The following is a 14957-nucleotide window of genomic DNA, read 5'->3' as shown; positions in this document are numbered from 1 at the left end:
TTCAACCAGCAAATAGTCGAGTTCAAATTGGTTCCTGCATCTGTCCATCATGTTTTCTGACCACCTCCCACAAGCAAGTTTGTGTGACGAACACGTGACGAATATTTTCGGGGTCAGTACAGTAATAGGCCCCATCCAAGTGTTCCTAGGAAAGGTTAAAGAACGGCTTTAGCGATGCCTGTTTCCAACTGGATGTGTTATTTGTAGGCTTCTGCTTAATGTATCCGTCCCTGTAGGTACATTTTAATTTAGCGATATGGGTTTCCGTAAGAGGCATTCACCGAGCAAACAGCTCAGGACTAAGAGATTAATTTGCTTAAATATGAAGCGCAGTCATGTTTGAATTTGCTGCTGTAATGCAGTGTAAAAAAACAATTTTCGATATTCAGGATGCAGTTGTTGGCATTATGCACAAGTATTGTAAAGCATAAAAGCGTTGAGCTGGTAATACTTTTCTGGAGGACAACGGTGGAGCAAGCGTGCTTTCACCTATTTTAGAGAGGTGGCCAAATGTCAACTCTTTCTAGGGACAGAGTCGTGTTTTGAAGGGCAAGAGAAGAGGATCGGACGTACGGTCTTGAAAACGTAGGCGAAGGTGTGTTGTAAGCTTTGTACTTACAACGGACTCCTAGCAAACGTGAGCAGCTCCTCAGGAAGTCATGTATATAAACACGTGACCTAAACGAGGACCTGTGGTCTCACCTTCAAAGGGAGTGTTTAATAAGTGATGCTGTTACCTCATTTCCAAGACCGTCACGGTTACAAAATAGTTCAGTTTTAAAAACATGTGCCACGTTCACATCTGAAACTAAGACGTTTACACCCATACCAGACTACCCATTTCGACACCAGATAGCGACTTCTGTCATTATTAATTACCTTTGCCCATACATTCAGATGACTGCAAAAGAATCTCCATTTATCCACATGCTATAACATGTATAACACTGCCCTAGGCTAGGACTGCCAGCCCTTCATCCGCTCATGTATGGACAGCATGTTGCACTAATGTACTTTGTTGGACACTGCATTAATATACTGTAGCAGTTCACGTGGGCAGCTGCGTCAGCGTGCGTAGGCAGCAAAGGAACAAGTAATAGGTTTATTCCATGCTGAAAAGAGACGAAAGAAAACAAGGTTTCGGTCGTGGAGCTTTCTTCAGGTGTGAGAGAGACAAGGCAGTAGGCAAAGGTAATGTAGCGGGAGAACAAAAGCTGGGAGAGAGCAGGAGCGAGGGGCGGGAGCAGGGGACTGAAAGGCCAATCAGGAGGTGTGAAATGAAACCAACAATGAAGAGAGAGAATTTAGAAGAAAAATAATATACTGTTCTGAAAAAAATAATATACTGTTTATACTGTGGGACTTTCAATCTGTATATACCTATGTGAATTTTGCACATATTTTATTGTTATACAGTGACTCTTAGCATATTTTGCACACCTATTTATTTTACTTTGTATTGCTGTACTTATTTTAATTCTTAGTCTATTCAGATGTCTGTTTTTTCTTGTCTTGGGCTGGGCTGCTATAACAGCTCAGTTTCCCTTCGGGATCAAGTCTTATCTATGGCTAAGAATCCATTTGGAGAGTAATGTTTTAAAGGTACAGCTTTTAAAAGGTATGGCTAAGGAGAAGGAGTCAGAAAACACAGTCTATTTCAAACGATTGAATTCAGCATTTGATATTTTTTATTTTTTCACCAAGTAAAAAAAAAACAAGAACAAAACCCAACAATTAGAAGCCCTACAGATGACTGAACACAAATCAGTGTTTCACCTCACAATTTACTCACACTAACACCAACAGTGATAGTAAACAGAACAATACAAAAGAGAATAAAAATATAACAACCCCTTGAATACATTTTAAATTAAAACAAAGCCATGATTAAATATTAAATGGTTGCAAATTCAAAACGTACATACCATTCACGATCTGGTAGAGGGTCAGTTTGAAACCATGCAGGAGTTACACTGTCATATATAACACAATCTTGTGGAGATGACGCAGTGCACAGGGCAAGCGTGTGATTTATGGCCACAAAAAATGGTGGTGGGATTTGTGCAGATTCCTTTGACAGCACAACGCTGATCCGATCCATCCACATCGCGACACTGTGCGATCCCAACACGAAAGGCATCTGGGTGGATCTTATTTGCTCCGACTCCGACTGCAATGGAGGCAAATGCAATCTGAACCCTCACCAACTTCCCCCAACCAGCCCATTCTATGCACGATTCCCCAAAGCCATGGGCAAGCCAACAGCTGAAGGAGCTAGTTCACAATTGGCGGGTGACTGCTTCTGTTACTCTTTGCACATCTAGATGAAAGGAAAGAGAGGTTGCTGCATGGGATTTTAACACTTATTGGCTGGTTTAGGGTTAAGTTGCTAGACGTAGGGAAAAGGGTTTTTTGAGGTTCGATGACAGCTGAAATGAACCCTAGCAAATACCAGTCCCGGACCTTTGCATGCAATGGTGATTCCCCTTGCCTGTTCGAGGTCAGACACCTTCACACCACTCAATCAAGTCTTTTGGGATCACTTTCCCACACCAGTCCGAGTCCCAAAGTTCTCACACGAGTGCTGAGTTTTCTGAACCACAGCAAAAAAAAAACAACATAAACAGATGGATATGGATATGTATAAAGTGACACCAGCATTGACAATGACTTTGGCTTTGATCCGAAAATACTTAAATCAGACAGAACAAAACCTCCATAGCGTAAAGCAACATGTATGAGCTTGACAAAGCAGCAACACTATAAAGCCAGGAGTATGCTCAAACAATTTTCAACACAAAGCCAAAGCCTCCTGTTGTTTTAACATTCAACACATATTTTAGGAACTCATTTTCACGGCACTGTTTTCTCAAGTCTGTCATTCACACTCATTCACTCTTGTAAAACAGAATGCTTGAGTCCTGGCTTGGGAAGGCCTGTGGCCTGTTAGCTGCGTGGCTGTGAGGTGTGGTTCTGCTGGGCTGGAGGAATCTGTGGAGTGTCCACAAAGTGCTGTCCAAGCATAACAGTCAAGACAGAGAAACTACACAGGCACAATTCAAATGTCTCTTGCACTGCGAAGTTCAAAAACAAAGTGAGAAGGCTGAGACACGTGACTATATACATAATACAGCTGCTTTAAAAAATTCTGTTGAACGCTACACAATCTTTAATTGAACCCTCTTCTTTTTGCAAGGGGTTCTGTTTTTTTTTCAACATAATAATCTTAAATAATTATATAAAAGAGGGTGGTGATTAACAATACACATTCCTCAACATCTGGCCCCCGGTTTAAAATATCAGTGATTTGCACTGTATGGATTGAAAATGATTAATACCTGCTTCAAAATACTACTTTTAAAATGGATATCATCAGCAACCTGTTTCTTTAACAACCTCAGAGCCACAGAGAATGAAGTACTATATAAGCACTGTGGGAAAATGATAAAAGAAGCCAAAATGTTAAACTGCCAGAGAAGTTTTGGGAGAAAGACTTTGGCACTTTTCCTAAATTCTTAGTCCAGTGTGAAATATCAGAATAATAAATTTCAGCTTCCACTGGGATTCTGACCTGACTGTTTCAAAGGCTGAATGTCTGTGTTGAGCGAGACTTCAGGCCAATGTACAGAACCACAGTACAGAATTGTACAATATAAATTGTGTAATCTGAAAGAAAACAGGACTGGTAAGATGAATTCACACCTAGAGCAGTTTAAAGAGAATCAGGGGAATGTTCAGGAAATGGACACTCTATACTAGGATTTTCCACAGTGTAGATTACTGCAAATGAAACTTGAAAATTTTTGTATTTCAGCATTGCACTAGAACGGGCATCTCCAACCGTACTCCTGGAGAGCCCCAGTAAACCAAAGCCAATGAGTCGTCAATCACCAAAGACGGGGAATAAATCACCTGCATTGAATCACTATTTTCTACATGAACATAATTTAGAAATCTGAAGATCAAAAGCTCCCTTAATCAAGCACTCTGTAGATTGCTTGATGATTACTAAAACATTCCCAGTCTTCAGAAACAGGTGATTTTGGGTTATCTATTAGACTTCCTGGATCGGGGGTGTCTAGTAGCAGGGCAGGGGACCCCAGTGATGCTATAATCTGTTCTTCGGCTGTGTCTAGACAAAAATGGCACACGGAGGGCAAAACATACTAGGAATTGCAGAACATGAAGGACATTTTCAGCAGGAATCTTCACCGTCCTTACATAACGACTCTAATTCAGTAGTTACCAGATGGAATACTTCTGCCTCAATGTCTAAGTGTGAACCCAGCTTTAGGAAAAGGCTCCTATGGGTAGGTCCTCAGTGACCTGGATCCCTCCAATTCCAGTTCTTTCGCATTCCAAGGTTTTGGACCGATCAGTTAGATGATCAATTTACAGATGTGGCTACAACAAAGTCCAGTGTTAGAGGAGACAGGGAGGTGGGGTCGTCTGGGAACCTCTTTGAGCTGCTGAAATTGCAGGAGCAGTGGAGTACAGATCCGACCCCCTGGGACAGGCCAGCTGGGTAAAGTGCTGGGTGCACACCCCTGACTCGTGCGTGCGTGCGTGTTTGCGTGTGTGGGGGCAGGGGGTGGCCGAAGGGCGGCGCAGGCCTGGTTTAGGGCGTGTAAGCAGGAGGGGGCTGGAACTGATTGGCAATGTCATAGTCAGCGGGGTACGTCTCGCTGCTCTCCTCCATCTCCGACAGCAGCTCCAGGGCCTGCTCCTCTTCCTCCGTAGGGTAGTGGCGCAGCAGGTTGGCGGCCGTGGCCAGGATGGAGGCCCCCCCGGCTCCAGCCACCAGGTAGAAACTGATGGCGAAGGTGACGTAGATGAGGGAGCCGTGGTACTTCTTGTGCTGCTGCTGGAGAGACAGGATGAGTTCGGAGGCCCAGTAGCAGAAGCCAATCACCGTGGCGCACTGCAACACTGCAGGAGAGGGGAGACGGATGACAAAGCAGAATGAACACAGCTTTGGGGCACACTGACATATCACACTTATCACCACTGCACACTTTCCCCAAGATCTTACTCGGCACTCCTTGAAAGTAAGACAAGATGTTACAGCAAGACTACCCATAGGTAATGCAACTGTTCCTTTCTGATGACATTAGCAGTTTCTTTGGGCTTGTTCCCTGGTTCTTCCCTGTGTTGGCCCGCTGGTCCAGAAACGCAAGCTCCAGCTACCTGTGAGGATGTGTGCGAAGGCGTAGCGGCGGGTGATTTTGAGGGCTGGGTGCTTGGGGCCGAAGACGTCCAGCAGGAAGGCACTCAGGCTGCAAAGTATGCCCAGGAAGCAGAAGGCAGCGATGACACGCAGCAGCAGGACAGTCTGGGGGTTCATGCAGTACCCTGTACAGAGGACGCACAGAGAACACGGAGGAGAATTAGTCTTTCTCTCTTTTATGGGATGAACAACAACAGTTCTGATCGCTGTCACAGTGAAGGTATGAGAAGGAAACAGGAAGTGCACCATCTCAGTAGGTCTGCATTCCGTCTGCAAAACCAAGTCATTAACAACTCCAGTTTTCTCTTTAAGAAAGTTGGATGAATAGAACTAAGTCTAGATTTCATTCAATACAAAAAAAATACTAAGTGAAAAATACCTCCTATCGGCGTGCTGCTGCTTTAAATCTGGGATAACTTGCATACAAATGTTCATTGCTTTCAAAAACCAATTGAACAATGCAGGAGAGGGTAGAAATACAAACTCAATCCACTCTGTTTTATCTTTCGCAATGAAAAGACAGCTTTGGCTTTTGGCAGAATACAACCTCGCTCAGCAGCTGCAGACGGCCATGCCTTGTCTGTCTCGTCACAATGAGTCACAGCTAAAGCTCGTCAAAGGTTTCAGTTCCAGACTCGCAGTCGTACAGAACCACAGCCTGTTGCCTAAATTCACACGGCCTTGAGCTATTGCTGGTCATGCTCTACCTCAAGTTCCTGGTTTTGAAAAGATTCTTCCTCGTTTCTGTTGTTCCTGCTATAGCAAATCCTAAACATATTTCTCAAGAAAACAAGGGAATTTTGGCAAGGTGATACCACAAACAAACGTATTAAATGTTTTGTGAAAAACAGCTCTTATTCCGTACTTAGTGCCTCACTATATATGACAGTAGACAAATTGTAATACAACTGACATCAACACAAGATCCTACGCTATAGTCTTGCAAAATCCTTTGTAATCTTCAGAGAAAGAGTCACTGCAAATATTACTCCATACAAATTTCAGTTCCACTTAAGAGTCTTCTGGCCTATATCTGGTCTGCCTCAATCCATCTGTCCAGTTTCTAACTGCTTTATCCCATACAGGGTCACAGGGAAGCTGGAGCCTACCCCAGCAAGCAATGGACACAAGGCAGGATACACCCTGGATAAGACACCAGTCCATCACTGGGAAAACACACACACTCTGACTCATTTTCCAAGACGTCCCTGGACTGTGGGAGGAAGCTCACACGAACACGGACAGAGCATACAGACTCCACACAGAAGTGACCCCAGGAACTGAATCCAAGACCCCAGCTCCATGAAACAGCAATAGGAACCACTGTGCCCCCATGCTGCCCCCACCTGCCTAAATGTCCTCACTAATTCCATTACTGATGTAAAATCTCGGCTGAGTTGCTGGTACAGACTGGGTGCTACACATCACTCAGCTAGTGAAGTGTGTCCCCTCCTATTTGTAAAGAGCTTTTGGGATGAAATGGTTTAAAATTGCAAAAATTGAGTTTCTGATTTTAGGATTCCTTCATAATAGTAAGGTTTGAGAGTTTCTATGAGCTTTCTCAGCGCACAGGCCTGAAAAGTATTAATAATAATAAATAACAATTCTTTACACTTATATAGCGCTTTTCTGGACACTCCACTCAAAGCACTTTACAGGTAATGGGGATCCCCTCCACCACCACCAATGTGCAGCCCCACCTGGATGATGTGACGGCAGCCATAGTGCGCCAGAACGCTCACCACACACCAGCTATCAGTGGGGAGGAGAGCAGAATAATGAAGCCAATTCATAGATATTATTAGGAGGCCATGATTGGTAAAGGCCAGGACACAGGAGTAACACCCCTGCTCTATTTGAGAAATGCTTTGGGATTTTTAATGACCACATAGAGTCAGGGCCTCAGTTTTACGTCTTATCCGAAGGACGGTGCCTTTTCTACAGTATAGTGTCCCCATCACTATACTGGGGCATTAGGACCCATACAGACCGCAGAGTGAGCGCCCCCTACTGGCCCCACTAACACCTCTTCCAGCAGCAACCTCAGCTTTCCCAGGTACTGGTCAAGCTCACACCTTACTTTCAGTGGGCTGCCAGCTGGGAGTTGCAGAGTGATAAAGCTGTTTAACCATTAGGTTTCATGTTGGACAACATTACATGTTGTTTATGGGGATTTAAAATGTAAATGACATGTAACAAGTTACACATAATACACCTAGATTTATGACAATAGCCCCTGAATAAAATACATGATTCTTATTACAAGCTTCTTCCACAAACGATAAAGAACTTATTAACAGGTTTTACATCTCATCCGAAGGACGGCGCCTTTTTACAGTATACTTAATTAAGTCAATTAAGTTCAGACTTAATGGTGCAGTACGTCGATGGTTACCTTCCAACAGCTTAGGGTCCACATATCCCAGGACATCCGCTACGCCGAGCTCCTGTCGCGGGCAGGCCCCCCCGTGAACGCGCAGCCAGGCCGGCTCGGCCAGCGCAGTGCACAAGGCGGTGATGGACAGGGCTCCGGGCAGCGCCGAGGCCAGGCTCCTCTCGGGCTGCTTCGGGAGAGCGCTCCCCCCCGGCCCTCGCCTTCGCCGGCTCCCAGGCAGCCCGGGTCCCGGTGGCGCGTACATGTCGCCCACAGACGTGCTCTAATAACAGGCAACTAGCAGAGAAGGCGGTCTGGGTTTACAACAACCGCCCGCCGCTTTTAAAAGTGGTTAATTTAAATCCCGCCCGAGCCAGGCTTAAAACCCGAACACACAAATGGTAAACTATTCAACTATGAAATGATAAGGATTAAGTTCTATATTAAGACTGTAGATCTGAATGGATACTTAATGTATACACCGGCCGGGAAACAGCACAGAATTCCTTTTGTTACAGCGATTAGGACATTCAGCGGTCTTGCGTTTACGACGTCGTTAAATTCATTCGAATATTATGTAATCGCTAAACATTAGCCAGAAAAGGATTTTAAAATTCGAAACACTGCAATCAACTCGCATTAAGTAACAAACAACACTATCAGAATATTTTGGTTGTATGAACTATGTCTCTCGGCCTATGAAGACTTAACTAGGTAGTAAACTACAGTTTTGTGTAGTGGTATTTATCGACAAAAGTTCTGTACCCGGATCGGGTCTATATCGACTTGAATTACGGTGTCGAAAATCCCGGTTCCGATCTAACACTAAAATCATTAAATTGTCGTCTAATTGTCTCTGGAAAACAAAAGACAACCTATCTCCTTCTGTGCTTCCTGTTTCCCGGAGGTGACAGCAAGTGACGTCTGATGGCGTAACTACCGTCCAAGAAGGTAATGAATTCTGGTAGTTGAAGTTGTTGAATATTTTCAAACTTTCTAACGGAAATGTATTTTATGACTTTTAAGAGGAAACGTAGTAATAGTAATAGTAAATTCCATGTTCGTTGACCCTTAATAAGCCACTACACATCTGTGAAGTCGACTGTCTTGTCTTCGCTTCATAGTTTCTCTGAATTATTTCAGATCATAAACTCAAGTTCCCAGAGTGCCCCTCGGCTGACTGACATAATCGAGGAGTGTGCGAAAAAGCACAAGTCTTTTGCACAGTTTACATTTCGGGGCTGAATGTATTAAAATATAGGTGTTATTTCCTGAAAAGGGATTAATGTAGATGTGTAACCCGTCGGTTAATCTGCGATTGTCTTCGGCGGTTATTAGCAGCTGCTGATAACTGCTGTGTTAATAGCGTTTTGTGAAGCAGCGTAGTTGGTTAGCGTACAATTTTTAAGTTTCGGCTTTTACCAGGGGTCACCAAAGCACGGTAGTCATAAGTATCATCATGAAAGACTCACTAAAACTGGTCACAAAGTTCAGCGGCCATCCAGATTCGAGGTGCTGGTACGTGGCGTGGAACCCCAATGGGACCCTGCTGGCTTCTTCGGGCGGCGACAGGGCCATTCGAATATGGGGCCGAGAAGGTATGTTCACCCGCAGGCGCCGGGCACTTTCAAGCTTCAGTCTGTGCGTCGTTTTAGCTCTGCTGACAAAACTGCGCGCCAGCTTGCTTAACTGACCTACTGCGCCGCGAAAATAAAGAGACCCTGGTGCCCATATCGAGCCACGACGTGTCTGTTACTGACGTGCAGTTCATAATTGAGGCATGTAAGAGTAAAAAGTGATCTGAAATACTGGACAAATACCGAATCTAACCTACCTTTCCGGATATATCTGTCAATGCAGGAACTGCTCACCGTTTATATTTTTAAGCATTAGCTGACAGTAAACATGCAACATTTAAATTCGCTTGATTTAGGAGAGTTCAAGTTTTATACTCAAGTTTAACTGGCACTGCATGTGTGCCGGAACGTTACCTTTCAGTTCAGAAGCATGATGTTAAAACAAATGGATAATGCGAACGCTCTTCAGCCGTCCTCCCCCGCGCATTTCTTCCCTGGATGTCTGCTCTTCCCTTACTCTCTTCCCTCCGGTGGCTGTGCAGGTGATGCCTGGGTGTGCAAGTCAGTCCTGCAGGACGGGCACCAGCGGACTGTGCGGAAGGTGGCCTGGTCTCCGTGCGGCACGTACCTGGCCTCGGCCAGCTTTGACGCCACCACGTGCATTTGGCGGAAGAAGGAGGACGATTTCGAGGTAACGTTAGCCCAGCGCCTGTCCGAGCAGAGAGAGGTCCTGACCCAGAGGAGTTACCTGGATAAGGACCCGGGTTTTTTTCAACGCGGTTAAAATGGGCGTTTTCTGTCTTGTCTGTCTTTCTGTCACAGTCTCTGACCACTCTGGAGGGTCACGAAAACGAGGTGAAGTGCGTGGCGTGGGCCCCCTCGGGCTCCCTGCTGGCTACCTGCAGCAGAGACAAGAGTGTGTGGGTCTGGGAAGGTCAGTACAGCGCCGACTCCTCTCACCCCTGCTGGGGCTTGCTTACCTGTTCGACCTGCAACCCTGCTGTTAAATCCAAGTTAATAATCTCTTTCTTTTTTTTTTCTTTAAAAGAGGAGGAGGGTGGCTGATGTAAAAAGTATGGTTTATTTTGAAAAAATAAGCAGGGCACTTACATTTTTTCCTCAGAAAACAAACTCCAATTGTTTTAGTTGCAGTCAATACACATTTTTAAGTGAGTTTTCTTTAAATATTCCCATATGTTTAGTCATTTTCTTCTAGTGCCAGAGGCAGTGCCAATATTCCACTTATCTTCTGTCATGTGATTTGACGGCTTATGTAATCAAGCGTCACTTGATTAATGGTCTGTAGCCACTGATTGACTGGAAAGCCCATCAGGACTGGTGGTCTTGAGGACGAGAGTGGGAGACCAGATTTCTGAAGGACCACAAGCTGGCTGGCTTTTTTTCTGAGCTCCGACAGTGGTTTAAGGAAACCTGCTGGACTGGTGCCGCGTGCCAGCTGACCCGCTGTCTGTCTTGCAGTGGACGAGGAAGAGGAGTACGAGTGTGTCAGTGTGGTGAACTCCCACACTCAGGACGTCAAGCACGTGGTATGGCACCCCACGCAGGAGGTACGACTCTGCTGTCTTCCCCGTGTGCGGGGTAGGGCTCTGTCATTGCTGCAGTCTGTGATCCCCCTCTCTCTCTCGATTGCTCAGACCCAGTCTCTCCCACGGCCTGTTCCTCTTCTGCTTCCCTTCTTGTTTTCATCCAGTGCATAATGAAGTAGGCTTGAAGAAGACCTTTTTATTATCACCAGTATTTAGAAAATTATTGATTTTCATGTATCTGCCAAATCTTAAGGAAAAGCACCTGTCGAGGTTTTTTAAGAGCTCGAAACAATGAAAAAAGCAGCTTGCCCCTTCAATGAAGGGTTTAAGTAAGGGTGTAAGGACGGAGTGGGGAAATGACTGCTGTCCGTCACATGTGATAAACCCAATAATCCAGGGGTCTATATGGAAGTGCATATAAATGGAGAACAGGAGGCGCTTCTTTACCGAAAGGGCGATGGGAGTCTGGAACAAGCTACCCAGCCATGTTATTGAAGCTGAAACCCTGGGCTTTTTCAGGAAACAGCTTAATGAGATCCTTGGATCCATGAATTACTAGCTGCCAATTAGAGTGAATGGTCTCTTCTCCTTTTAAGCTCTTAGCAGTTGGTATCCTCTCTTTGTTTGCTGGAAGCTGCCTGTGATGTGTAAGCGTCTCAGTTTGTAGACAGGCTGAATCTTCGGCGCAGCCGGGACGCTCTTTCCTTCCTCTCTAGAATATTCTCTCCTAGCCCTGTGGTTGAAAACTCCAGTGGTCTCAGCTTGTCGTGCGTCTCTCTCCCCCCCCCCACGCAGCTCCTGGCCTCGGCCAGCTACGACAACGCGGTGAAGCTGTACCACGAGGACGATGACGACTGGGTGTGCCTGACCACCCTGGAGGGCCACGAGTCCACCGTGTGGAGCCTGGCCTTCGACCAGAGCGGCGAGCGGCTGGCCTCCTGCAGTGATGACCGGACCGTCCGCATCTGGAAGGAGTATCGCCCCGGCAACGAGCAAGGTCTGCAGCAGTCACTCCCCTGGTTCAAGTGTCCAGGAAAGATGAGCCTGTTTCATATCTCGGTTTTAGGACTCTGACGTGCCTCTGCAGGGGATTAGTAAGGACCCTTCTGGTTTCCCTTGTTCTTTATGCTGAAGCATGTTACAAGTTTGGTCTAATCTTAAATGCCTTAGGATGGCATGGAGGTGCAGTGGTCAGCACTGATGCCTCACAGTGCTGGGGCTCTGGGGTTCAATTCTAGACCTGGGATGCTGTCTGTGAGGAGTTTGTATGTTCTCCCATGCTCATGTGGGTTTCCTCTCACAGTACCAAAAAGATACCGGTAGGCTAATTGACTTCTGTGAAAATTGGTCCTGGCATGTGTGTGTGCATGTTTGAGTCTGTGTGTGTGCCCTGCGCTCGACTGGTGTCCCACCCATGGTGTATCCTGCCATGTGCCCATTGTTTAGCAGCTTGCATTAAAATTGGAACGTTAAAATATTAAAATAACATTAAAATAACAGCTGAATCCAAGCAAATAGCACAGTAGGACAGAGCCACGACGGGTGATGTCAGATGAGGAGGGTTTGTGTTGGGTCTGAAACGGTGTGTGTTTTGCAGGAGTGGTGTGCAGTGGGACTGACCCCACCTGGAAGTGCATCTGCACTCTGTCCGGCTATCACACGCGCACCATCTACGACATTTCCTGGTAAGATTCCTCCTCCCAACTGGTACTGTTTAAGGGAGAAACAAACACTGTTTTACTCTATAGTGGAAATAGATGAACAAGATGCACTTCCATCTTCCCACATGGCTACAGGTTCCTTTCCCACTGTTTCCCGAGACTTTCAGTCCAGTCCCACTGCCAAGACATTTAGACCTAAAAACCAAATAGCAACTTTTATAGATTTTTTTAAAATAGTTTTAGACCACAGCCACTGTATGTCAGAAAAGCTAGAAACAGACTTTTGCCTCCATCATTCAGTGCAGGCGGAAGTCTGAATTTCCCAGAATTCCTGTATACCACTGGTATAAGACAACTGTCTCTATTGTGCTGCCAGGTGTCACCTGACTGGCGCCATAGCGACAGCCTGCGGCGATGATGCCATCCGCGTGTTCGAGGAGGAGTCTTCCTCCGACCCCCACCAGCCCACCTTCTCCCTGATGGGCCACGTGGCTAAGGCCCACGCACAGGATGTCAACTGTGTGGCCTGGAACCCCAAGGAGGCGGGGCTTCTGGCCTCCTGCAGTGACGATGGGGAGATTGGCATCTGGAGCTACCAATCCCAGGCCTGATGGGGCTGGCCTCCTGTGAGGCAGGAACCAATAAAAACCAACCAGTGAGATACTTTCAGCAAGCATATTCAGCACTAACAGGAAATTGCCACTGATGGAAATTCCAGTTCCCCGTTTGCCTCAGTGTTAAAAAAAATACACAAACAAGGCTACTTTAGTTTTGCAATCCGGTGAAAGTGGTTGATTTGGGGGAAATCTGTGTGAAGATCACATCATCTGAATATTATTTTATATAAGCACAGGTATGTTTCATTTCTCTTGTACATTTTTGGCATACCAGGCTTTTCTGAGTTGTTACTGCTGTGAGGATATTTTTGGTCTTGAAAGGGAGACGAGCAAGGACCAACCCAAGCGCTTTTTCATATGTTTGCAATGTGTGTTAATTTTTAACTGATGATAATGGCACTGTAAAATGACAATCCGGCGCGGGTCTAAGGATTTTTTGTGACTTGAAAAGATTCAACTTTACTTAGTAATGTCACATTTATGCATATATTTTACAACAGGCAATTTAATGTACAGTGGACACTAAAATAAAACTGCTCCGCAGGTGAAGAGGCTGGATGATGTCGCTAAAGAGGCAGGCTTTTCTTCTCACTGGTTTTGAAAACTGCACATTAATTCCGGTTAAATAACAAAAATGCACTGTTACTGAGCGTTCTGGCATGTAGAATAAAATGCAATTCCACCAGAGTAAGCTCATTTAAAAAGGTTTTATTTATGATGCTAGATTAGAAAATCTGTGGCTTCTCAATTTTCCAGGAAGGCAGTCCAGTTGTATAGACACACCCCAACTGAAATTTCAGCTGTTGTTGATGTGAAGGCTGAAATCAAGACAAACCATGTCAGACCTTTTTTCACCCTTAATAAGATCTTGTAACCAACAACATTTAAGTGAAAAACAAATCTATCCTTTTTAGGAAAAATAATTACAAATAAAAAAAACTTTCAATGCCTTGATGGCATAAGTGTGCACACCCTTTAAGTAATACTTTGTGGAAGCACCTTTTGCTTTGATTACAACAGTAAACCTGTTTGGATAGGTCTCTATCAACGTAGCAAGCCTGGATTTTGCAATTCTATCCCGCTCTTCTTTGTAGAAGAGTTCACGCTCAGTCAAATTGCAGGGGGATCTCCTGTGCACAGCCCTCTTAAGGTCAGTCCACAGATTTTCTGGATTGAGGTCCAGGCTCTGACTGGGCCATTCCAGGACATCGATCTTCCCTTTTTTTAAGCCATTCCTTGGTTGAGTTGGCTGTGCTTGTTGTGTTGAAAGGTGAAAATCTTCTTTTACTTCAGCTTCTAGCAGAGGGCAGCAGGTTTTGCACCAAAATATCTTGATATTTGGAGCTATTCATTTTCCCCTCTGTCCTGACCAGAGCCCCTGTCCCCGCTGAAGAGAAGCACCCCCCCCTATCATGATGCTGCCACCACCATGCTTGACAGTAGGCAGTGTGGTCTTTGGGTGGTGAGCTGTGTTGGCTTTGCACCAAATAGATCTTTTGGAATTAAAGCTAAGAAGTTCTACCTTGGGCTCATTAGACCATAAGACATCCCACATGGTTTTAGGAGACTGAATGTGCCTTCTTGCAATTGTTTATGGGCGTGGATGTTTTTTTGTGAGAAATGGCTTCTTTTTTTGCCACCCTATCCCATAGCTCAGACTTGTGGAGAATATGTGAAATGGTTGTGATATGCAGGGAGTGGTCAGTTACTGCCATAAACTCGTGCGGTTGGCCTTTTGGTAGCCTCCCTGATGAACTTTCTCCTTGCCCGGTCATCAGTTTTGGAGGGACATCCTGATCTTTACAATGTCCTGGTGTTTCCTCCACTTCGTAATGATGGTCTTTACAGTGTTCCATGATGTAATGCCTTTGAAATTCTTTTCTATCCCTCTGCTGATCGGCATCTTTCAACAATAAGATCTCATAGGTCTTCCATTAGCTCCATGTAGACCTTA

The 14957-nt window shown here is 45.3% G+C and overlaps 2 protein-coding genes across 2 annotated transcripts; one reads left to right on the top strand and one right to left on the bottom strand.

The window, feature by feature from the left end:
• Window positions 1–1665: 1665 nt before the first annotated feature.
• Window positions 1666–8542, bottom strand: tmem127 (transmembrane protein 127). Its single transcript, XM_088624257.1, has 3 exons — window positions 7623–8542; window positions 5188–5352; window positions 1666–4929 (listed from the first exon to the last, which is right to left on the bottom strand). Exons 1-3 carry the CDS (start codon window positions 7864–7866, stop codon window positions 4619–4621), a joined length of 720 nt encoding a protein of 239 aa, XP_088480383.1. The 5' UTR covers window positions 7867–8542; the 3' UTR covers window positions 1666–4618.
• A 222-nt stretch (window positions 8543–8764) lies between these two features.
• Window positions 8765–13690, top strand: ciao1 (cytosolic iron-sulfur assembly component 1). Its single transcript, XM_088624256.1, has 7 exons — window positions 8765–9199; window positions 9721–9869; window positions 10001–10112; window positions 10658–10746; window positions 11521–11722; window positions 12323–12410; window positions 12763–13690. The coding sequence occupies exons 1-7, from the start codon at window positions 9061–9063 to the stop codon at window positions 12995–12997; spliced, it is 1014 nt and encodes a 337-aa protein (XP_088480382.1). The 5' UTR covers window positions 8765–9060; the 3' UTR covers window positions 12998–13690.
• The last annotated feature ends 1267 nt before the right edge of the window (window positions 13691–14957 follow it).

This window comes from Lepisosteus platostomus, chromosome 3, assembly GCF_059453375.1.
Source record: "Lepisosteus platostomus isolate fLepPlt1 chromosome 3, fLepPlt1.hap1, whole genome shotgun sequence".
In the NCBI taxonomy this organism is placed as follows: Eukaryota; Metazoa; Chordata; class Actinopteri; order Semionotiformes; family Lepisosteidae; genus Lepisosteus; species Lepisosteus platostomus.
Note: the sequence above shows the minus strand (reverse complement) of the source record. Positions and strands in the feature narration are given on the sequence as shown.

Bases quoted from the DNA above. Each gene is read 5' to 3' on its own strand.
- tmem127 (XM_088624257.1), bottom strand. From the start codon at position 7,866: ATGTACGCGCCACCGGGACCCGGGCTGCCTGGGAGCCGGCGAAGGCGA. The intron at 5,353-7,622 runs GTAACCATCGAC...TCCTCTGTACAG, and splicing joins GGACCCTAAGCTGTTGGAAG to GGTACTGCATGAACCCCCAG. The intron at 4,930-5,187 runs GTAGCTGGAGCT...CCTCTCCTGCAG, and splicing joins CTTCGCACACATCCTCACAG to TGTTGCAGTGCGCCACGGTG.
- ciao1 (XM_088624256.1), top strand. From the start codon at position 9,061: ATGAAAGACTCACTAAAACTGGTCACAAAGTTCAGCGGCCATCCAGAT. The intron at 9,870-10,000 runs GTAACGTTAGCC...TTTCTGTCACAG, and splicing joins AGAAGGAGGACGATTTCGAG to TCTCTGACCACTCTGGAGGG. The intron at 11,723-12,322 runs GTCTGCAGCAGT...TGTGTTTTGCAG, and splicing joins TCGCCCCGGCAACGAGCAAG to GAGTGGTGTGCAGTGGGACT.